This window comes from Hylobates moloch, unplaced genomic scaffold (assembly GCF_009828535.3).
Source record: "Hylobates moloch isolate HMO894 unplaced genomic scaffold, HMol_V3 SCAFFOLD_5, whole genome shotgun sequence".
In the NCBI taxonomy this organism is placed as follows: Eukaryota; Metazoa; Chordata; class Mammalia; order Primates; family Hylobatidae; genus Hylobates; species Hylobates moloch.
In genome coordinates, this window is record NW_026652280.1 from 45,890,252 (window position 1) to 45,915,115 (window position 24,864).

A 24,864-nucleotide genomic window follows, 5' to 3' on the forward strand; every position below is an offset into this window, starting at 1 on the left:
ACTTCCCATTGGTGTTGTTTCCATGTATTCTGTTTCCTTTTTCTCCAGATTATACATATCAATTTAGAATTATACTTTGGAACTTTGATAGATGAAATTGTCTTCCTGAGCTATCTTGTTTCTCATTTTCAAACTGCTTGTGAAGTCTCTCTTCTATTCCAAAGGCCAAAAAAAGAAAAGATAGTTTTGAGGAGAAGATTCAATTTGCTCTTTTAGTATTTCTCCTATGTAAAAAATTAAACATATTTTAAATAAACTTAAATATCCTTAAGCAAGAGCTCTTAAGACCAAACATCAAATATTCTTGTAGTATTTACCTTTTTTCAAATCAGTGCTTAATTTATTAATTAATGTGCTCAATAATATGGCAAGATAGTAACATCTTGCAAGATTCTGACATATCACAACCAGGATACTGACATTGATACAATTAAGATACAGAACATTTCCATGACTACAAATTTCCCTCATGTTGTTATCTATCTATCTCTACATAAAGTCCATATGACTTTGAAAATAAGCTTTTGACAGACTGGCATGTTTACAAATATCTCCTATGAAAAGTTTATATTATTATTTCTATTGCTTCAGAAATTAAAATGCATAGTAAGTTTTTAATTGAACTTAATGCTCATCTTTTACACCTCTAGAATCTTGCTTACTAGAGACCGCTTTATTAAAAAGAGTAAGTACAACCATAATTTTAAAGTCAGCCTGTGGAGAACCTGAGTCATATATAAAATGAAAATTTTGTGGATTTTATATCTACATATACAGCATAATATTTTTAATTTAAAAAGCTTGAGATGTTTATAATTCTTGACCAATGCTATGATGGAATAATCCACTTTACTGTACAACAGTATAAATGCACTTAGATAAAAGCATCAAGTCAGTGTAAATGACAGAGGGCAGAAACTTAGAAAAAATTACACTGGGTTTATGGTGTGAGTTCCCTAAAGAACTTTTATAGAAAACTAAATTATCTTTCACATTTTCCCAGGTTTACATAGGTCTCTGTCCTACACCTTGAAATCCCCATAAACCCAGGTGTCTCAGTGGCCTGGAGACATTTCCAGGCCCTATTCTCTCTCAATTCTTTTTCCTTTAATGCTGGGTCTAAACATATGCATGTATCTAAACTGCTTTTATGAATTCAATACATAGTCATAAAGAGGATCATTTACTATTACAGGATTAGATTATAAATTGCTGCATAAAACCTAGAAGGAAGAAAATCTAATTATTCTTGAAAAATTAGGCTTCTAAATAGGAAAAGCCTATCTATGGAATTGCCTTTTGTTTATTTAATACCATACCTTGAGAGGGGGAACCCTTGGTTCCTCTCTTGGAGGCTGTTCTTTCTCAGGTGGGCTGCTAGATGATATGTTCCGGGTTGACTGATCATCTTCTATCCTAGCTCTCTTTTCCTTACAGATTCCAAAGCTGTGTTGCTCTGCAGTTTTCCTCTTTGATATCTCTGAATCTCTACTTTCATTTCTTATCCCATCAGGTGACTTGGAGGGCTCTGATGACTTGGAAGTATGTAAGGTTTCTAACCGACTCTGTGTACTCCCTTGCTTATGTGTTTTATTTCTAGAGCCTTCTGAAAATGAAGCCTTATCCACTGATGAGATATATTGCTTGTCCTGTAATTTAGCAGATGGAAGCTCATTTCCCTTATTATCTGTCCCTTCAGAAAAGACAGATAATTCCAATGGTGAAGGTAACACTTTTTTTTCTGTTCTTTGCAGGACGCTATGATTTTTAACTTTTATCATTTCAGTAGAAGCAAGTTCTGGAATCAAAGCAGGATAGGGCTTCTCAGTGTCAACATGTGATTTACAAGTTTGCTGACTCAGGGTCTTATTGTGCAAATCTTCAGATGGAAATGCTTCAGGAGCAATGGAAGAAGAACTCATTATGATGGGTTCGGGAGTATTAGATAGATTCTTCTGCTGGGAGGTAAGGTTGTCTCCCAGAGGTTTGGCAGTGGCGGAAGACTCATCTTTCTGTGGGGAGAGCGGCTCTTCAGATACAGAAGGTGACTTTCTTTGCTTATGTGCCATTCTCTCATTTATGGAAGAGTTGGAAATTGGAGATGTTTCTGAAGGAAGTGGCAAACTGGATACAAAAGTGGTCTCAGAGGTAAGAAGCATGGAAGACACTGAAGAAGTTTCTGATGTTAAAGGTAAGTCAGACATTGGTGAGGTTTCTGATGTTAAAGGTAAGTTGGATACTGGTGATGCTTCCGATGTTAATGGTAAGCTGGACATAAGAGATGCTTCTGATATTTCAGGTGAAGTGGATATTGGAGATATTTCTGACATCAAAGATGCATGAAAGTTTTCATCAGTGGAATTTCTCTGGTTGTATTTGTCTGTATTTTCAGTGCTAGATACCTCAGAACAAAATGTTGTCTCAAGGGAGGCTGCAGTACATGATTCTTCTGATGTGGACTGTGTTTCCCCTCCTGGAGAAGGCAGGCTGGTACAGGCTCCCTCTGGGCTCTCAGAAGTAAAGGACGTTTCAGAGATGCAGGCATTTTCTGAAAGCTGTTCTTCAGGGTCACTCTGTAGCTCCATATCTATAGCAATTCCTTCATTTGGAAACTGGCCTTCTAGAGAAGATGACCCTGTTTTTATTTTGGGGGTACTGGTCTCTACTGCAGTTTCTGACTCCTTATGTTCTGTGTCACTGACATGAGTCACAGATGAAGTGGAAGGAACAAGAGAGTCACAGACTTCTAACTGATCGATAACAACTGTCATTTCTTCTTGGGGTGATTCTGACTTCTCTTCTATCTTAATTTCAATATGAGGCAAAGTTTCTAAAACATCATTCATCATAACACAGGATTCCAAGTTATCTTCAGGAGGTGCTATTTGGGGTTCTTCATGAGAATTGATCAGACTTTCAGCCTCCTTAGAAAATTCAGGTATTGTCTTATGATTTTCATCCTGGCATTCACAGATACTAGTCTCTACCTCTTCTGCAATTTCCTCCTGAATTATAGATTCTTCAGGGATCAAGATATCCTCTGACTCCGATTCTGCCATTATATCTTTAGCTGGAATTTCTACCATAGGGCAAAGAGTAGCACAGAAACCAGGCTCTGGAGAAGCTGGGCTTTTCATGCTTTTTGGCTGTTGTTCTGCCAAGGGTGTCTGTGCAGAAACTGGAAGGCCAGAAGTCCCACATGAAGAACTACTTTGAGCTCCAGCATTGTTTGGTCCAGTAGTGAGCTTCACAGATTCCTCTCTTGACATGCCCAGCCTGTACAGAAATTAGAGATAAATTATTGCTCAACCACAAAACATAAAAGGTACAACTGGGATCTCTCATGAATGTAGTATTCAATAGAAGTAAATGCATCAAATTACATTTATAATCATTAACATGTTTAATGTATGTAAACCAGTTTATAATGATGATGTTTCTTTGCTGCTTTTATAATCCCAACTAATACTCTGCTTTTGGTTAAGAACAGTCTAGATTTTTATTTTGTAAAGCAAGGAGATATGAGCCTTACCAAGTGTTAGTAAAGCAATATGAAAATTACATACAACAAAGTATTAGAAAATATTTATAATCACTAACATGCTTAATTTATGTAAACCAGTTTATAATGATGATGCTTCTTTGCTGCTTTTATAATCTCAACTAAAACTCTACTGCTGGTTAAGAACAGTCTAGATTTTTATTTTGTAAAGTAAGGAGATACAAGCCTTACCAAGTGTTAATAAAGGAATAAGAAAATTACACACAACAAAGTATTAGAAAATATGAGCAGAAAAGCAAAATAACATATAAAATATATATTTTTTAAATCCGCAAGCAGAAAGATGCTCTTATAATAGAAAATTATATAGTTTTCGGAGGATACAAGAGAACCAAGAAATTAAGATCAACGGAAGATGAATGAAATTCATCAAATTCTGAAATTGAAATGAGTTCCAAAGATTGGTTTTCTTAAACTAATCTAAGAAGTATTACTCAATCACCTTATTTTGGCATCTAACTATCTAACCTAAGACAACATGCAAATTTCATTAAAGAATAACAACATATTTGGGGTTATCAAAGTTATTCCACCAGCTTACATTTCTGTGAAGCAAGACTTTTAAATTCTTTTATGCAGATCTCTTACTGTAAAGATATTCCATACATGATAGGTATAGAAAATCAAGAAATAATTGAGCATGATGTTCAGGTCTTAAGGCAAATCTAATCAGAGTTACAATCAAGGGTATTGTAAATCACTGTTTTCTATCATATACTTTACATTGTCAGCATCAGATGGTAGAGAAATATGCTGCTCTAAATGAAGTTAAATTAGGGTACAGGCAATGAGAAAGATAAGCAGGAGAGAGAACATTTCCAGAGGAAAAAGCACATTTAAGTGAAGAAATATAGTCATGGTAACATTGATGCAAACAATACCTCAGTGAAAACCACTTTAACCTTTGCTTTTTAAAAATCCTCAATGTGAAAGGGAAATAACGCTGAATACGGTTTTTGGGTATTTGGCCATTGCCTTCTTTATTTAAATTCAGAAATCTCTGAAAAGGTAGAAAATACTGCCTTCATAAATATTCTCTTTCCTTTCAATGTTCTCTAAGATGAATTCAAACAAAGCTACAATCTTTAACTATACTATACTGAGAGTATCAGAAAAACGACATTACAGATAAATTTAAAGCAGAATAATCTGCAAGAAATAAGGTTCCTTGGGACTAGCTCAAGCAGAGGTATCATTGATACTAGAATAAGTATGTAACATTCAGAAATCTATCCACTGGCAGCCAAATTTCTGCTAGTTGGTTAATAATATTATTAAATATACATATAGGTAAGTGTATATGTACAACAGCACTGTATAAAATATGCCCATGTCAACATTTTCTTATTTTCATGGAAAAATAGATTTAAGATTGCATAAGGCATAGGAGGAAGATGTTCACAGTTCCCCATACTACGCAAAGGAAAACCCTGGCCTCCAGAAATCTACACACAAGTTCACAAGCCAAGCCCTGTAATACTTAGCATTTATACAAGTGATGTAAACCAAATATAGAATAATATTATATTACAAAGAGATTAGGCAAGTGAGAATCATAATAAATATCTAAAAAAATTGGAAACTAAATCAGACATCTTAACTGGACATTAGTATGAATGTTTAGACACATTTTTGAAAAAGCTTAGAGCAATGAAAAGGCACGTGGTGTCAGTCAACTAAAAACTGTCTGGTGGTAGGGGAATAAAGATAACCTGGGAGCAACAAAATGAGAAGGGCAGTCAATGAAATGTTTAAAATATATCTGCCATGCAATATGTAATGAAAGATAAAAAAGATCAAGAGACAAGTCCAGTGATGTGAGAGGACAAAAGCTACTGATAAACCACAGCAAAAAAAGGGCTAAGTAGAAGCATGTTTTGTATTCAGAGCTTGGTGACGGCAATGAGGGGGTCATGTTTATTAATAATATCGTAGCTGTCACCTTCTAGGGAAGGGGCCCTAGGTCTGATATCCAAGGGAATCCGGAAAGCCCCTAAATTTCATGCAAAAATTGTGCATGTGTGTGGATTTTTCTGAGAAGGATTTGCAGGATTAAGACCCCAAGCAAGTTACTTAACCTCACTGTTATAAACCTGGGAAAATTATTTAGCTTCACTTTCCCTCAGCTTCCTAATTAAAAAAAAAATATGAATAATGGTATCCATCTTATGGAATTATTGGGAGGATTAAATGAAATATTTGCAAAGCTCTTAGAAACATATTAGAGCCAGTGTATACTCAATGATTATTTGTTGCATGAAAGAAAGCTCTCTGTAATTTAGGACCCTTGAACTGAGGCTCTCTGGGAGCAGAGCTTAGGTAGTCCTACAAACAATTGCATCCCTGGCATCCAGGAGGGTGTCTGGCACAGAGGAGATGTTAGATAAATACATTAAATTAATAAAGGGATGGGTCTATCACTAAAAAATTAAGAACCAATGCTTTGGAGGTACTATCTCAGTTATGCTTCTGCCGTTACCAAAAAGAGAGCTCCCAGCATTTTCTTTCACAGGCAAAAGGAGAGGGAAGAAGGCTCCTAAGTGGTCTTTAATCTTATTCTCCAGGGTTCTTAATCCTGCTTGACCTGGAAAGCTTCTAAAACACAGACTCCTGGGCTCAACTCCTAGATTTTGATGCAAGCAGGCTTGAGTGATATTGTTGGTGACTTCATGTGAAGACATATAACTAGCTTATCACATTTTTAATGTTTGAGAAAAGACATTAATTATCTCTATTTGGCTTTGCTTAAAAATATATATATACCCTGGCACAGCAATTGAAAACAGGCCTTCCTACTCAAGGGGACTGCCATTTAGGACAATTCATGGAGGCTAGCATATTCTGAGCACCCTACTCCAAGCGGTCTGTTAAGTATCTAATTTCTTTACATGAAGAGCTCTCACATGAGACTCCTTCTGGCATGTCTTTCTTTTCCCCATTTACAAGTGTAATTTTGTAAAATGAGATCACATGACATAGGTCGTGTTACCTGCAACCACCTATGTCCTTTACACAAAATAAAAATTTTCAAGTATTGATTTGCATGTGGGAGCTGGAGCATAAGTTCCTCTAAGGGGGATCTGAAGTGACTGTCAATAGTAAGTTCTTAAACCCCTCCTTTTTTAGGGATCTGATTGTCTGAGGCACTAATATTGCCAAAGCAGAATGTGCCTCTGTTAAACATGAGGCAAAGGTGAAACTGCTTTCAGGGTTAGTTCATTTGCTACCATGCTATGATGTAAACGCTCATGTTACTTAAAAAAAGAAGCACACATACACATAATAAATTAAAGACAGATTACATTTGAAGAGGAAGATAAAGCAAAAGATAACATCTCAGGGTCTCCCCAAAACAAGGACTAAACAAAGATTAAAATGCATTAGACACAGTCAATAATTTTAGAAAAGTGTGAGAATTAAATACATGCCTAAAATTATTTATCTATAAAGCATTAATTCATGAACATACTTGAAAACAGGAGAATTTTACTCATATCTATTAAGAAATTCAAAAGTGACTAGTTTAAGATTTTATGTGCTATTTTCAGCCCAAAATAAAATTTCACGAACAAGTTATAAACCCTTGAAAATGCATTTTTTAAAAATTTAAGTGCTGATATCCCACTATGATTTCATCTGCAATTTCTTACACTGAGAGACTATTGCCTTTTATCACAGGTTTATTAAGTTTTACAGCATATGAGTGTGCTATGTGACGCAGAGAATTACATTTTCATTTCCTTCTCAGAGAAATGAGAAAAAATACTCTAGTACTTACTTTTCTCCATAAAACCTCTCAAAGAATTTTTCTTTCCAAGGTTCTGTTTTCTTTTCCTTCTCAATTTCTTGCCTTATCCGCAACTGCATTTCTGGGGTAAACTCTCCTAAAAAGAAAATGCTAATGTATTGAATAAATGTGGTCACATCTTTTGCCAATTAATAAAGAAAACATGTAATTCATCTGAGTAAACTTTTATGGATCTTGAAAAGTACAAGGACAAATAATGATAACATTTCTACATCTTCTCTTTTCATGAACATCACTCAAGATGTTCATAAAAATGCTAAAGCTAAATGCTTTACAAGAACGCTAAAGCATTTAGCAAATGTATTACCTGCTAGGGGCTACAAATAAAAGAGTGTATATTCAGTGTCCTTAAGGAAATCAGTCTGCTGGAAATAGACTATAATACAATGTATAAAACCCTGTATAGGTCATAATAATAAATGTAGTGAAATATAGAAAGTAAAGCGCTTAATGCTGCCTAGGTCGATTAAGGAGGACCACATATAGGAGCTGACTCTTGAGTTGGATTTTGAAGGTTGCTCAGGCTTTTATAAAGTAATTAAGTCACAAGGCACAGAGATACAAATCCATATATTTATGATCTTTTGAGTGGCCAGTTGTGAGTAAAACATAGGAAGAAATAAAATGGGAAATAAAAGCTGAGGCCAATTACCCAACAGATGTTCTAAAGAAAGTTCTTCATTTTTCTATGAGAGACAGAGGGAGGTTCTGGTGGCATTCAGTGTGGAGGGAATATGGCCAAATAAGCTGCGTAGAAAAACAGGTCTGACAACAGAGTGAAGAAATTGGAGGACTGCAGCTATAGGACTACTGAATACCACACAGGAAAGGTGGAGATTACAGCTGGGCCAGTAGCAACAGGAATGTTGAAGAGGGAGGGGTCAAGTACAAGTAACAGTTCATGACCAGATAGGTGTGGAGAAAAGGAAGAGAGTCAAAGTCATCAGTAAGGTTTTAAACTGAGCAACTATGAGGACAGTTGTGACATTACAGAAATAGAGGAAACAGAAGAAGGAGTAGAGAGGGAAGAGAAGCTCGTGAATTTAATATTGGGCATCTTGGTTTAAAGTGCCTGTTATTAGCTAGTGAGATCTGCTAAGCATTTGAAAATAAAACACTGGGGAAGGAGTGGGGGGATTAGGCAAGGGGGTGAAAGCCAGATTTGAAAATTCTTGGCACGCTGGCAATAGCTAAAACCAAGGTGGTGAATGAGGCAGCTTAGGGAATACTATGATTAGAAAAGAAAATGCTGGAGGCATCAGATAGAAGAATAGGAGATCCTGACGAAAGCTGAACAAGGGCTGGCAGAAACGTAGCCCCAGAAAAATAATTTAAAATCTGTTTTTAAAATCTAAAGTAGATGGTTTAAAGTCAGATGGAGTGAAAAAACAAATGAGATATTGATGAAGGAACTTGAAATGTAAGGACTGAGAACAGGAAATTGGAATTTGCCATTAGTAATTTTTTTTTTTTTTTTTTTTTTTTTTTTAGACAGGGTGTCACTCTGTTGCCTTGGCTAGAGTGCAGTAGCATGATCAGTAGGTCAATCACTGCAGCCTTGACCTCTTGAGCCCAGGTGATCCATCCACTTTAGACTCCCTAGTTGCTGAAGACTGTAGGTATGCACCACCATGCCTGGCTGATTTTTGTATTTTTTGTAGAGATGGAGTTTCACCATGTTGCTTAGGCTGCTGGTCACTCCTGAGCTCAAGCGATCTGCCTGCCTAGGCCTCCCAGGGTCCTGGGATAACAGGCGTGAGCCACCACGCCTGGCTAGTATTCTTCTCTAGGAGGAATATTTCAGTTGTGTAGAGTGGGCCCACCCCTGACTATAAAGTTTGAGTGTGTAAAGAGGAAAAATACAGTAGCATTGGGCATTTTGTAGTCTTTCAAGAAACTTGGTGATTAAAGGAAGGATAAGGTGAAGCAGTAACTTCCGGGGAAGAGAGCATTAAAAGAAGTTTCTTTAGGTGCCAGGATGCTTAAGAGAATGCATAATGGATCAAACAATGTCATTAAAATTACCATCCCCAAGAAAATGTTGCTGCATCAAAAATTTTATGATGTCCAAGATAAAATAATGCTTTCTTCAAAAATATCTGACCTCAATAATGTCAAGTATAACAAAAGAATTAGTGAACTCATTTGGAAAGGGATATGAGTTATTTTACTAAATTAAAGTGTACTGTGGCGGGGAAAAGACTGAGAAATCAGAGAAAGGTACAAAGCTCAGTACCGTATGTGTACTCCAATATGTCACATAATAATAGAAAATACAAATTTACCTTCTGCCAGTCGCTGTTTCCACCCTTGTGCTGCATATGCAAAGAATTCATTATTTAGAGCTGAAGTACTGAGGCGTAAAATTCCATCACTTCCCATCTAGGAAAATAAGTCGACAAAAAGAAGGTTCCATCAGGAATAACTCAAAGCAAAAGTATGCAGGAAAGAAGCAAAAACTGAGTGGTGTTGGGCAGTGTATGTGTGAGGAGGAGGAAGGGGGAAGGAGACAGAGAAAGGAGAAGGGAGAGAGAGCAGGAGCTCCAGCGAGAGCATGTGCAGGGTTGGAGGAGGAGAGGAAAGGGACCCAACAAAAGATTGGTCTCCTGGGATGAATACTAGGAGATTAGACATATGCATTCTGCTTGCTGATGTGTAAGAGACAGAAATAATTAGTGTTGTCCTTGGCTGGCTTCTTACGTAGTTGGTAAGTAAATTTAAAACACATAACAAGTTAAACAATGTCAAGCATTAGGTGAGTGAGAATTAAGTTCAAAATGTAAAAGCTCGGAGAATCTATGTATGTGGACATGAGAGTGTAGGAAGAACCTGATGCAGCCTCATGAGAGTCTAAGAGGATCTGGACAGAATGGTTAGAGATAAAAGCATAAGGTATACTGTCAACGAGCATGAGCATTACTGTAGAAGCAGAACATAATGAACTATCAGTAACTGGGGCATTTATGAAGGTGTGAAGATGCTTTCACCTGGTACTAAAAGGCCTGGCAAACTGTAACCCCAACTAGATCTTCAAAGATTTCCTGTTACTTCCACATATAGAATTCATATATCCTAAGCACTAATTAATTATAATTACCTGAAAACACATTTGGAGATTTCTTATCCTCATTTTTTGGTTTGTTTTTGATCTTCTCTACACTCCATTTTCACCTATTGAAATACTATCACTCTTTTAAAGTTTAACTCAAATAATGCCTTCATGAATGTTTCAGTTCAATCATCATTCAGGAGCAAAGGAGAATATTGAACATAAAAAGCAAGTATATTATCTTAAGCTGGATAATGTCTAATCAAAGCCAGCAAAGAGAGGCACTGAGAACAAATGCAAGATATGCTTATTGTTGACGCTGTGACATCTATAGGGAGGCCACAGATTCGAGATCATGAGGGTCTTCATTTAAGATGGCACTGGTAACCACACTAAAATATTCAATACATTTGAAAATTTTCAGGCAAGATTTCATTTAGTAATTGATTTATTGTTTACTCATGCTCAATTATTTCATCTTATTCAACAGATACTTGTTAAGCCACTCATATGAACCTATGTGCAGGGCACTTGTATGGTGCTGGAAATTCACTGGCAATAAAGAAAAATCCCCTGTATTTATATTCTGAATATATTCTACATAGAACAGATACTTTTGGTCCTTGTATGCCCTTTTCACCCACCTGAGTTCAGCATGACTAATGTACAGTTACATCACCATGCCAATGTCCCACCTCATAGGTTTACCAAAGCCCTGATATATGAATGAATGTCTCAGCTTCCCCATCCTTTGACTGGATAACTCTAGGACACTATCCTCTGCAGTGTGGTTTATGCACTCAACCAAATGGATGCTGTTTGGTGCTATGTTCCCAATGGCTAGACTACGTGGATCTGGGAACTAAGGGGCAGAATGAAAGAACATTTGCACTACCATTCCCAAACAACCACTTGCAGACTGCATGCATTCTGTCCCCATAGCTCTAGTCTCTGTGGGATTAGAAGTCCAGATTCCCAACGGTGAATCACTTCAATTAGAGCAGGGTTTCTCAAGATTGGCACTATTGTCATTTGGGGCCAGATAATTCTTTTTAGTGGGGGCATGTCCTGTGTAATGTCAGATGTTTGGCACCATCCCTGAACTCTACCCAGTAGATCCCACGAGCAACTCCCTATCGATGTGACAACAAAAAACATCTCCAAACATGGCCAAATGTCCTTTGGGGGCAAAATCATCCCTAGTTGAGAACAACTGCACTAGTGGACAATGTAAGGGCCCCATTGTAGCCAAAGCTTTGTCTGGTTACTTTGTATTACTCATTCTGTTGGACCAGTAGGCAAACAAAGGAGACAGATAGGATAATCAATCAGCCCTAACCATCATGAGGAAATAAGACTGCTGCAATAGGGAAGGGATGGACAGAAGGGTGTTAGGAACGCTGGGGATTCCCTGGGACATCTCTTGGTGTTATTCGTGCCTGGTGATTGACATCCTGACAGGGCAATCAGGGATGGTGGTCTGGGCCACTTCTAGTAGAAGTGCCAACTAAGAGTGAGAAAATCAGAAATGAGTAACGAAGGAGGGAGATGATGAGCTACAACCACATCCTCAAAACCAGCTTGAGACTGGCACAGCCTATAGCTGATCCACTAAGCCTCTGGTCATAAGTCTTGTTATTTTCATTTTTTTCTTCTTTCCAATATATTAGTATTATGACCAGTTACTTTTTAAAGAGTTAAAGACTATAAATCACGCTGCTATAAAGACACATGCACACGTATGTTTATTGCGGCACTATTCACAATAGCAAAGAGTTGGAACCAACCCAAATGTCCAACAACGATAGACTGCATTAAGAAAATGTGGCACATATACACCATGGAATACTATGCAGCCATAAAAAATGATGAGTTCATGTCCTTTGTAGGGACATGGATGAAACTGGAGAACATCATTCTCAGTAAACTATCGCAAGGACAAAAAGCAAAACACTGCATGTTCTCACTCATAGGTGGGAATTGAACAATGAGAACTCATGGACACAGGAAGGGGAACATCACACTCTGGGGACTGTTGTGGGGTTGGGGTGGGGGAGGGACAGCATTAGGAGATATACCTAATGCTAAATGACGAGTTAATGGGTGCAGGAAATCAACATGGCACATGGATACATATGTAACAAACCTGCACATTGTGCACATGTACCCTAAAACCTAAAGTATAATTAAAAAAAAATAATAATAAATGCTTGGATAGAAAAAAAAAGTTAAAGACAGAGGGAGCTTAACGTGAAGCACAAGATCTGAGTGGTACAAGAGGAAGTCTACACCAAACATTTCTGATACTCCACTTTATATCATCTTGGCTACATGAGTACAGAGCAAACGGTAAACAGTTCAATTCACTTAGGTCCAACATAAGTCTATAACAAACACTCTAAGACTTTCTCTGAAGCAAAAAGAGCTTCAAGTTCCCCTGCAGGTACCCCTGGAGATGCAGAGTTTGTCCCTGGGCGCAACTCCCAATTCATGAGAGACAACAGACTGTAGAAAAATGCTTCACTCTCCTGCTGTCCTCCTGTGAAACAGTTCTGTGGCTCATTCTACACATTTTCTCCAATAAATAAGCGACAGTTGTCCAAAGGGGTTCTCTCCTCCCTGTCTCACCCTATTTAACCCTTGGCTTTGGCTTTAAAATTACCTGTCCTCCAGTTCTTCTTCCAGGCCCTGTTTCGGGAGGAAAGAGCTGAGGAGGTTCCTAAGTAAGACACCAAACCTAAAGAGCTTGGGCTTCATGCTCTACATGGGAGCAGCCCAGTAAATGTACCATAGGCCCCAGGTTAGTGGCCTCCAGGTCCAAGTCTCCCCCCCCCCAGTTTACTCATGCATATTTATTACCTTGTTCAATATAAGCCATGATGGTGGAAAGTTGTGAAGCACCACTCTAGGTAGTGGGAAACGTATCAAATTTTTGAAGCCAAGGAAAATATCTAAAAGGTATGTGTTTAAAAAGATGACTGTGGTAGCTGTGTAACAGAAGAAAGAAGGAAAAATGAAACTGAGACATTGCTAGAAAGAGTATCGGAGTATTTCAGTAAAAGGCTATAAAAGAAAGACAAATATGAGATATATTTATGACTGGGTAAAGGTCTTCAGGAATAAGAAGGTAAAGTCATTGGGAGAACATTTCAGGAGAGATTAAAGTTGCTCAGGATGATTCTGGGAGATGGGGTGGATTAAATGATGGCTAACCTTGAGTACAAGTCTTCAAGAATGTTATTAAGTTTTAGTAAAGACAATAAGGATGAGGACAAGACAGTCATATAAATGATATGCCTCTATGAAGTCTGAAATTTTTCTACAAATATTAACTTTGAATAGATGTCCTTGTGATTCCAGCACCTTGAGAAAATGGCAACTCAATTTAGAAAGATTAAAAGGGAAAAGGTATTCATATTGTACAGATAGATTTCAATTAGGACTAATAGGTGGAAGGCAAGTTCTCTGAAGAGGTAGAGAGAGATACTCATTGTGGAGCACATGTATAGAAGGCACAGTGGATTAGAATTATTCTACATTTGAGGACTTAGATTTTGCCTTATAAACTTTTATAGTCAGTGTAACACTTAGCATCTTGCAGATAGTAAATAAAAGTTTATTGTACTGCCCTTGCTTTGAGTAGTGGAGGATTTAAAATTTAACTCCAGTAGCTGATATACAGAAGTTTAGTTTCATATATTCTACCAAGCCAGGGGCATGATTAGTTAGTAATTAAAATTTCAGCATAATTTTAAGACACAAATAAATACCAGATCCAGATTAGCTCTGACAGATTCTCGAGATCTCAGCACATGGAAATGCAAGGCAGTGTGACATAAACACATTCAAGAATATGAAAGCCAGCCCTGGAGGAAAATATTTTTATTTTAAACAGAAAAATAATTTTAACTGCCAGATCCCCAGGCTGTAACAGACAGTACAATTAAATACTAGTGCTGAATTTGATTTAGGAAATAAATGCCAATAAAATATTTTAAATACACTATTAATTTTATGGGTTTTAAGAAATATTGTCCAAAAGATATATTTGAATGAACTGGAACAATAAACATTTCTGAAAGATTTATTTATTCCTAAGTTACAATGTGTTTTCCTGATTAGCCAAAATAGAAATGTTCATTCCCAAAATCACCTGTCTCATAATGAAGTATCTAACTATTGATAAGTTATAGTTCCTATTTCATTAGGAGGAGAAAAATCTCTGATAATAATCTTTGTTCCAAAGGAAAATAAACACTAATAAAGAAAAATTACTCACATAGAGATACTTTTATAAAGATTTATACTCTTTCTTGGTAAGTATATCATTTGCCTTTGGTATGGATACTATTAACATACATTTTAAGGAATGGGTGCCAACTGGAATTCAAAGGGTTAAATAAACTTTCCTCCTTGCATATCATACAATGTTTGAAGAAGAATGAATGTTAATTCAGTGCAAGAACATATTTACATTTAATAATAATCCTTTAAACTTCTATTTTCTAAACCACTTTTTTCTTATTTTGTGTTTTTTACAAGTGATTCTAACTGCATGGTATGAGAGTTGCTGAGAACAGTGAGTGATGGAGTTAGAAAGTGGCTAAATAATAACGGTACACCGAGAAATACTAAGCAATCTGGATTTCATTCTACAGACAACGAGGAGTCATTCAAAGTAAAGCCAAAACATGAAGAAAATATTCACATTACGTATGTGCAGGGAAGATGATTGCGGCTCTAGATAGGGTATCAGGATGAGCCATTCTAATAGAATTAATAAGAGACATTTGAGCAGAAAGAAATGCAAAAGCAAGCCACACAGCTAGATGGCGAAGAGTTAGCCAAGAGAAGGGAATATAAATGCAAAGGCCCTCAGGTGGGGCTTGCAAGGAGCCCCTTGGAGCTAGAGAGCAGAAAGTGGGAGGAAGAGGAGCGGAGGGGACAGGATCACACTGGGCCTCGTCACCCACTATACAGACTGCCTTCTCTCTTGAGGGGGCTGGAAAGCCTTTGGAGGGTGTTGGTCCAAAGAACGATAAGATCTGACATTTCCAAAGGGTAGCTCTGACTGCTGTGTTTAGAAAAATATTTAGAGTACTGCTGTCTAATAGCAATATAAAGATGAGTCACATATGTGATTTCAATTTTTCTACTAATCATGTTGGAAAAAATAAAAGAAACGTAATTAATTTCAATAATGCATTTTCTTAATCCAAACTATCGAAAATATTATTTCAACATATATTCAATATAAAATACTGTTAGAGATATTTTACATTCTCTTTGAATACGAATTCTTCAATATCCAGTGGATCTTTTTAATAGCACATCTCACTTCATATTCTAGTGAGCCATATTTCTAGTGTTCAAAAGCCTCAAGTGGCTAGTGGCTATTGTACTAGACAGCATAGCTTTAGCAAATAAAGATCTACCAAGAACACTAGTATATAGGGTTTTCAATAATCCAGGAAAAAAATGATAGTAGCTTGGACTGGGGTAATAGCACTGGAGGCAGCGTTAAACGGTTAGGTTCTGATTACATCCCGAAGGTTGAGCCAGCATAATTTGATGATAGATTAAATGTGTGATATGAAAGAGGGCAGGCAAGGTTGATATCAAGAATTTTTTGACTTAGGCATGAAATGTAGAAAACTGCCGTGAACCCGGGAGGCAGAGCTTGCAGTGAGCCGAGATTGCGCCACTGCACTCCAGCCTGGGGGACAGAGCAAGACTCTGTCTCAAAAAAAAAAAAAAAAAAAAAAAAAAAAGAAAACTGCTAATTAGTTTTTAAAAGAGAAGACTATAGGCAGAGGAGGTGTGTTTTAGCACTACATCAGGTTGAGATGCTGATTATAATTCCCAGTAGATGTTACTCCTACTACAGTGTAGAGGGTGCCCTGGAGAAAGGCAAGACTAAGACAGGGATTTCTGTTAACTAGCATCAAGAGCAAGTGGAACTAATGATGAAAAGTCTTAAGATTGTTCAGGTAGTGGAAACAGAGAGGAAGGAGAATATTCAAGATAAGTATACAAACCAGAATTGATGGCACTGAGTGATCACTGGGGCTGAGAAAGATGAGACAAAGATGTGGAAGATGATTCCCAGGAATAAGGCTTGCTAACTGGGTAGATGCTGGCACCAAACATCAGGACAGGAAAAGGCACAAGGGGGAAACAGTATTTAGAAATAAGAAATGAAGGCTTTGGATATGTTGATGTAAGGATATCTTGATGGCATCCAAATAAAGATGTCTAGTCAGTAACTGAGAATAGGGCAAGATGCTCAATGGTAAATATTGTTTTCAAATAGGAGTGAGTAGCAAATAAAGTGTAGTTGGAAACATGGGTATAGATGAGAACATTCGAAGAATATTTACCAAAAGAGAAGGTGGCTTAAAGCAGAGTCCTGAGGAATACTAATGTAACAGGAATGAGGAGGTAAAGTAGATCCTGTTAGGAAGACTAAGCAAAAGTAGAAAGAGGTAGGAAGAAAATCGGAGCAAGTGGCATCATATTGATAGGTGTAAGGGAAGAGTGTGTTTGCAGAAGGTGATCTGTATTGTAGATGTGGTAATATCTATCAAGCCTTTTAGCATTACTAAGGTAAACAGTGTGTGCAGTACAGTACATTAGCTGTTGTGTCCAATACAAAAATCAATAGGATCTTTAGAGCAAAGACAACCCAGACAGTGAGACACTAATCAGGAGTCTAATACAATATAAAAGAGTAATAAGCATATGAACTATCATATGCTGTTATCATTGAGCCACTTATACCCTGCATGATCAAGCACCCAGTGCCCTTGTAGTCTATATTCCAGTACGAATAAAAGCCAGAGTATTGACTCTCTTTAAAAGGTAAATTTTAATTTTTTCCTTACCACTAAGTATAATTCAGATGGCCCAGAAGACTCTATAGACATGCTCGAGATTTATCCACAAGGGAAAATATTACTCTTTAGAATAACATAAAGATGGGCATAAAAATGAAAGAAGGCTGTTAAGAGGGATGGATTCCCTAAAGGAGATACATCAACAATATGCCAAAGACAATTTTGCAAATAACTTTTCGAAGCTATTTCCAAAATTGCAGTAAGACAATATTACCAAAATTGTGTTTTGCAAAATAGGTATTTTAATAGGTAAATCCATCTAAAAGAAATGCATTATTCTATACAATAAATAAAGCCTGACTGTACTAAATATGGTTAAGTAGTTTCATTTACTGTATTATCTAATATGCTAAAATTTACTTTAAATCCTGAAGAATAAATTATACGGTATTTCCCAAACTTTTAAACTTTATAATCCTCTCACAGAACAACCATCAGTATCTCACAGAACAACTATTCCCCAGAATATAGTTTGGGAACGGATGCATTAAGAGTTGTAAAAGTATCACTGACAGAAACAGCCAAATGTGATAAACATGAGACAATGAATTTCCCCATGCTAGAGACTATATCCCTCTTTAACAAATGAATATAAGTTCCTAAGATCTGAAAACGGGACAATTTTGAGAATATTGTGAGAACCAAGTATTCAGAATAAATAGTGAAAAAATATTAAAGATGATGTAATAAACTTTAACCTACAAGGTTGAACAACCTCAAGTTCAAAGCCACTGAAGGAAACAATTCTTTGCAACTACTGTCAAAAAAATCCTAATATATGTAATAATTTTTTAAATATTGTGATTATAATGCTGTAATCAAGACTGTATCTAGTCATATGAGGACTAAATAAAAAATGTTATACAGGCATACCACAAAGACATTGCAAATCCAGTTCCAAACTACGGCAATAAAGTGAATGTTGCAAAAAAGTAAGTCACATAAATTTTTTTTTTTTTTTTTTTTTTTTTTTGAGACGGAGTCTCGCTCTGTCGCCCAGGCTGGAGTGCAGTGGCACAATCTCGGCTCACTGCAAGCTCTGCCTCCCGGGTTCACGCCATTCTCCTGCCTCAGCCTCTCCGAGTAGCTGGGACTACAGGCGCCCACCACCATGCCCGGCTAATTTTTTGTATTTTTAGTAGAGACGGGGTTTCACCGTGGTCTCGATCTCCTGACCTCGTGATCCACCCACCTCGGCCTCCCAAAGTGCTGGGATTACAAGCATGAGCCACCGTGCCCGGCCACATAAATGTTTTGGTTTCCCAGTACATATAAAAGCTATCACTATACTGTAGTCTATTAACTGTATAATAGCATTATGCTAAAAATCAATTTATATACCTTAATTAAAAATACATTATTACTTAAAATGCTAACAATAATCTGAGCTTTCAGCGAGTCATAATCTTTTTGCTGACGGAGGGTCCTTACATGGATGTTGATGGCTGCTGACTGATCAGGGTGGTTGGTGGCTGCTGAAGGCTGGAATGGCTATGGTAATTGCTTAAAATAAGCTGACAATAAAATTTGCTGCAGTAGTTGACTCTTCCTTTCCCAAAAAACTTATCTGTAGTATGTAGTGCTGTTTGATAGCATTTTGCCCATAGCAGAACATCTTTCAAAATTGGAGTCAATCCTCTTAAACCCTGCTGCTGCTTTATCAACTAAGTTTATGGAATATTCGAAGTCCTTTGTTTTTACTTCAATGATGTTCACAGCATCTTAACCCACAGTCAATTTCATCTCAAGAAACCACTTTCTTTGCACATAAGAAGCAACTCCAGCCGGGCGCGGTGGCTCACGCTTGTAATCCCAGCACTTTGGGAGGCCGAGGCGGGCGGATCACGAGGTCAGGTGATCGAGACCACGGTGAAACCCCGTCTCTACTAAAAATACAAAAAATTAGCCGGGCGTGGTGGTGGGCGCCTGTAGTCCCAGCTACTCGGAGAGGCTGAGGCAGGAGAATGGCGTGAACCGGGGAGGCGGAGCTTGCAGTAAGCCGAGATTGCGCCACTGCACTCCAGCCTGGGTGACAGAGCAAGACTCCGTCTCAAAAAAAAAAAAAAAAAAAAAAGCAACTCCTCACTTGTGAAAGTTTTATCCTAAGATCTCAACAACTCAGTCACATCTTCAGGCTCTACTTCTAATTCTAGTTCTCTTGCTATTTGCACCACATCTGCAGTGACTTCCTCCACTGAAGTCTTGAACTCCTCAATGTCATCTATGAATATCAGAATCAACTTTTTTCAAAGTCCTGTTAATGTTGCTATTTTGATCTCCTCCCATGAATCACAAATGTTCTTAATGGCATCCAGAATGGTGAATTCTTTCCAAAAGGCTTTCAATTCACCTTGCTCAGAACCATCAGAGGAATCACTACCTATGGCAGCCACAGCCTTAGAAAATGCATTTCTTAAATAATAAGACTTGAAAGTTGAAATTACTCCTTGATCCATATGCTGCAGAATAGGTATTGCATTAGTAATATGAAAACAACATTAATCTCTTTTTACATCTGTCAGCTTCTTCAATGACCCATTGCATTGTCAATGAGCAGTAATATTTTGAAAATAATATTTTTTCTGAGCAGTAAGTCTCAACAGAGGACTTAAAATATTCAGTAAGCCATGTTGTAAACAGATGTTCTGTCACTCAGGCTTTATTGTTCCATTTACAGAGCAAAGGCAGAATAGATTTAGTATAATTCTTAAGGGCTGTAGGATTTTTGGAATGGCAAATGAGCACTGGTTTCCACTTAAAGCCACCAGCTGCATTAGCACCTAACAGAAGGGTAAGCCTATCCTTTCAAGCCAGGCAATGACTTCTCCTCTCTAGCTATAAAAGCCTGATGGCATCTTTTTCCAATTTCATCTACATTGAAAACCTGTTGTTTAACATAGCCACCTTCATCAACAATCTTAGCTAGGTCTTCTGAATAACTTGCTGTGGCTTCTACATCAGCCATTGCTGTTTCACCTTGCACTTTTAGGTTATAGAGATGGCTTCTTTCCTTAAACCTCATGAGCTAATCTCTGTTAGCTTCCAAGTTCCCTTCTAGCACATCTTCACCTCTCCAAGCTTTCAGAGAATGAAAAAGAGTTAGGGGCTTGCTCTATAGTAGGCTCTGGCTTAAAGAAATATTGTGGCTGGTTTGATCTTCTATCCAGACCACTACAACTTCCTCCATATCAACAATAAAGGTGTTTCACTTTCTCATCATTTGTGTGTTCAGTGGAGTAGCACTTTTAATTCCCCTCAAGAACTTTTCCTTTCCATTCACAACTCGGCTAATTATTTGGTGCAAGAGGCCTAGCTTTTGGTCTATCTCAGCTTTCAACATGCCTTCCTCACTAAATGTAATCATTTCTAGTTTTTGATTGAAAAGTGAGACATATGCAACTTTTCCTTTCACTTTAACTCTTAGAGGCCATTGTAGGGTTATTAATTGGCCTAATTTTAATACTGCTCTGTCTTAGGAAATAGGGAGGCCTGAAGAAAGGGAGAGAAATAGGACACAGCTGGTCAGTGAATGGTCAGAACACATTTATGGATTAAGTTCACTGTCTTATGAGGGCATGGTTTATGGTACCCCAAAACAAATACAATAGTAAATAAAAAAGATCATTGGTCATATATCACCATATATATAATAATACATTATCATATTTTAACAATGAAATATATAATTATAATAAAAATGCTTGAAATATTATGAGAATTACCAAAATGTGACACAGACACACAAAATGAACACATGCTGTTGGAAAAATGGAACGGTGCCCATAGACTTGCTCAGTGCAGGGTTGCCTCCAACTTTCAATTTATTAAAAAACACAGTATTTGTGAAGTGCAATAAAGCAAAGTAAATTAAAACAAGGTAAGCCTGTATAGCTTTCATCCTTCCTCCAAATAAGTTTTAAAAGTATGCATGGAATCAAGCAAAAGTGAACGCAAAGTAAATTTTAGAGAGAAAATGTTACCGAACAAAGCAGCACTTAGATGGAAATGTGGAAGGCTTTTTGTCACTATTGTTATGATGGAGTTTTAAAGTAGATGTCATAATAAAAGCCTCTCTTCTTCTGAGCTGTCTTTTTCTACTTACTGCTTTTGTGATATGTGTATATATGTACATCTCTATATCCATCTAAACATATATATAACATGTACTTTACACATACATGGAACATGCATACACATTTATGCAATTATCTATATACACACATACATATATATATATATGTGTGTACGTATAATTTTTTTCTTTTTCCTTTGCAAATAGAATTCTTAGCCAATCCAACCACTTGGCGAAAATAATGGTCTCCTTTTAAATGGAACCTTTTGCTGTTATCAAGAGAACGAGAACTATCCTCCCGATCCCACCACATGACCTGTCTAAATTTCCAAATCAGCAGAGGAGATAATCAATCAGATGTTGGGGAGGCTATTCCTTAGAATAAGACTGCTGGAAAGCAATTTCTTAGGCTCCAATTAATGAAAGAAAACAATTCTATTGTTCTAAGAGAAAAAGGTTTCCTTATCATTGCTTCTAAGGATTTCAGAATATATAATCAGGAAAGCCGTATTTCAGGGATGTACGCAATGTTAAAAGCAAATGAAACAAGGAGAATATTAATACTGATTATTGAAAGGTTTCAGGTATTCAGTTTCAACTACTGTGCTTACAAAGGATTTCCCTTAAGTTTTCATTCAATATTAGTTAAAACAAAAATCATTTTCCAATGATATTATTCTACAGTTTAAAATTCTGACACCTTTTCTAAGAATCAATCCGTTTTCAAATTCCAAAAACAGGAATTGCTCTGAAGAGATGTAGCCTGTGGCAAAATCAGTAAAAACAACTGAAATAAAGACATCTAAAGGCAAAAATAAAGCCTTTGACAGATCACGCTTTCACCAGCTTCTCCACAATTAGAGAAGGGTTTGATGTTCACAGTATATCTACTTCATGACAAACTTGTGGAGGACCTTTGGCCACATCTTGGGACATTCTGCTGGGCCTCGATGAAAAGTGATGTTTTCAAAATTGGAACAAGTTGTAGCAAATATGAGAATGTGTATGTTTTAAAAGACAACCTTTTATAATTGTATTTTCTTTTTTTTTTTTTTTTTTTTTTTTTTTTTTTTTTGAGACAGAGTCTCGCTGTCACCCCGGCTGGAGTGCAGTGGCACGATCTCGGCTCACTGCAGTCTCCGCCCCCCGGGGTTCACGCCATTCTCCTGCCTCAGCCTCCCGAGTAGCTGGGACTACAGGCGCCCGCCATCTCGCCCGGCTAATTTTTTGTATTTTTAGTAGAGACGGGGTTTCACTATAATTGTATTTTCTTTAATGTTCCCTCTGTGTGTAGCAGAGGGGGAAAAACTTCCAATGTACCCAACCAGGAATACTAATGTTTTATTTAGTGAAACTCAAGCTCATGTTCTTGTATAGATAAAATAAGGTTATGTTATAATGTAGTGGGAATCAATGAATCACTGTTTCCATTTGTAATACACTGAACAGCTGTGTTTAAGTGACTATCTATTAGTCATTCCTTTCTTTAACAAACATTTCACAGCATCTACTATGTGCCAGGAACTGTGAAACAGATAGACAGCTTCTGCTGCTCCAAGAGCCTTGCACCTACACTGGTAAAGGGTAAAATGTCTTTTTTAATAGCATGCGGCGTGCCTAGAGAAGAAAGGATGCTAGGAGAGCCCCCAAGTCTGGGTATCTAACATATCTTTAATTCCCCCTTGTAGCCTGGTAATATCTATGCCCAAAGGTAACTGTCTTATCCTCTCCTCCCCTTTAACAATGGCCGTGATCTACTACTTCTTCCATAAAAACGATAACTAACAACAATAATAATAGACTGAGTGCCTTCAACAACCCTGAAGATGGGTGCCTTAGTCTGTCTGGTCTGCAATAACAAAGTACCATAGACTGGGCAGCTTATAAACAACAAAAGTTTATTCCTCACTCCTCCGGAGGCCAGAAAATCCAAGACTAAGGTACTAGCAGATTCAGTGTCTGGGGAGGGCCTGTTTCTTGGCTCACAGATGATGTCTTCTTGCTGTTGTCTCCATGGTGGAAGGGACTAGCTAGATTTCTGGGGTTTCTTATAAGAGAAATAATCCCATTCATGAAGACTCTGTCCTCATGATCTAATCATCTTCCAAAGCTCCACCTTCTAATAACATCACTATGGGAGTTAGGATTTCAACATATAAATTATGAGGAAACACAAACCTTCAGACTCTAGCAGTAGGTAAGCAGCAAAGTAGGATTTGACTCCCTAAAATGATACCTTTTTCCATTATACCGCATGACTTTCTTTAGTTAACATGCAGGCATTCATTCTTCCACTGAAAAAGTTTATGTGCTAGATGCTGGAAATACAACAATGAACAAAGAAAGGCATGGTCCCCGTTTGATCAAGTTGTAACTATAAATTGTGTTAAGGCCTCTGAAGAAAACAGAAGTACAAGAAGGGAAAATTCTGGGTGCATGCGTGTGGAGGTAGGACTCTCCAAGGCATTTATTTCTAAGCAGAGATGTATGTGAAGGAAGGGCAGGAAAGAGCCCTAGAGTAAGGGCAGAAGGAAAAGCAACCACAGCTCTGAAAAGGGAGCTAAGGAACTTTGTTATGAAGGGAAATGATGCAAGAGCGTGGTAGCTGAAGGACTGTGTGGCATCAAGATTGTTGCTGTTGTTTTCTCCTGTTTATTTTTTGGATGGATATTCTTAGCTAATAAGAATCCACTCTCCATGGTTCAGTTTCATTTCTAAACTACGAATAACAAACTACTTAACTTCCTAGAGTTTTTTGTGAGGATTAAATGAATAAATGTACAATATGTTGAATAGTGCTGCTCACACAAAGTTCTCAATAAGCTGAGATATAGTATTTATTATTTGGTAGGAGACATACTCTAGGAGCCCCTGATGAGTCACACACTTGTAGAATTCTCTTTCATTGTTTATGGAAAGGACCTATAACTTGCTTATAGCCAACAGAAAATGGAGGAGGTAATTGGCTATTACTCCCTTGATTTTTTTATATTATATAAAATGTCATCTTAGCCAAAAGGGGCAGAAATATTCTCCTGCTGGCCTTGAAGCAGCAAAAAAAAAAAAAAAAAAAAAAAAGATTGTAAACTGCCTAAGGGGATAACCTTTAAGAGCTGGGGTATTCAGCCTCACCACTGTAAGAAAATGAATTCTGCCAGCAACTTGCATGAGCTAGGAAGACGACCCCATGCTGCAGTTAAGAATAGAGATGTCAGTGCGCTGATTTCACCATGTTAAGACCCAGAGCAGAAGAATCAGCAAAGCTGTGCCCAGACTCCTGACCATGAAAACTAACCTAGCTCACTCCCAACCCATGGAGATAATAACCATATGCTACTTTAAGCTGATAGATTTGTGGTAATTTGTTACACAGCACAGAAAACTAATACAGGGAAGGTGAGAACAACTCACTTGGTTGGTCCTCCTTTCTTTATCAGTTAAGAGACAAAATTATATGTGTACATGAGCTGGGTGTGT

At 37.4% G+C, this 24,864-nt stretch overlaps 1 protein-coding gene across 7 annotated transcripts in view; it reads right to left on the reverse strand.

The window, feature by feature from the left end:
• ASXL3 (ASXL transcriptional regulator 3) overlaps positions 1–24,864 on the reverse strand; it is a 178,013-nt gene that overhangs the window by 12,288 nt on the left and 140,861 nt on the right. For all 7 annotated transcript variants that reach the window (XM_058438505.1, XM_058438506.1, XM_058438500.1 and 4 more), the window contains 3 exons: positions 9,656–9,752; positions 7,341–7,446; positions 1,320–3,276 (listed from right to left, as the gene is read on the reverse strand). In XM_058438505.1, the coding sequence (XP_058294488.1) occupies positions 1,320–3,276; positions 7,341–7,446; positions 9,656–9,752 (2,160 nt within the window). The remainder of the gene's footprint in view (positions 1–1,319; positions 3,277–7,340; positions 7,447–9,655; positions 9,753–24,864) is intronic.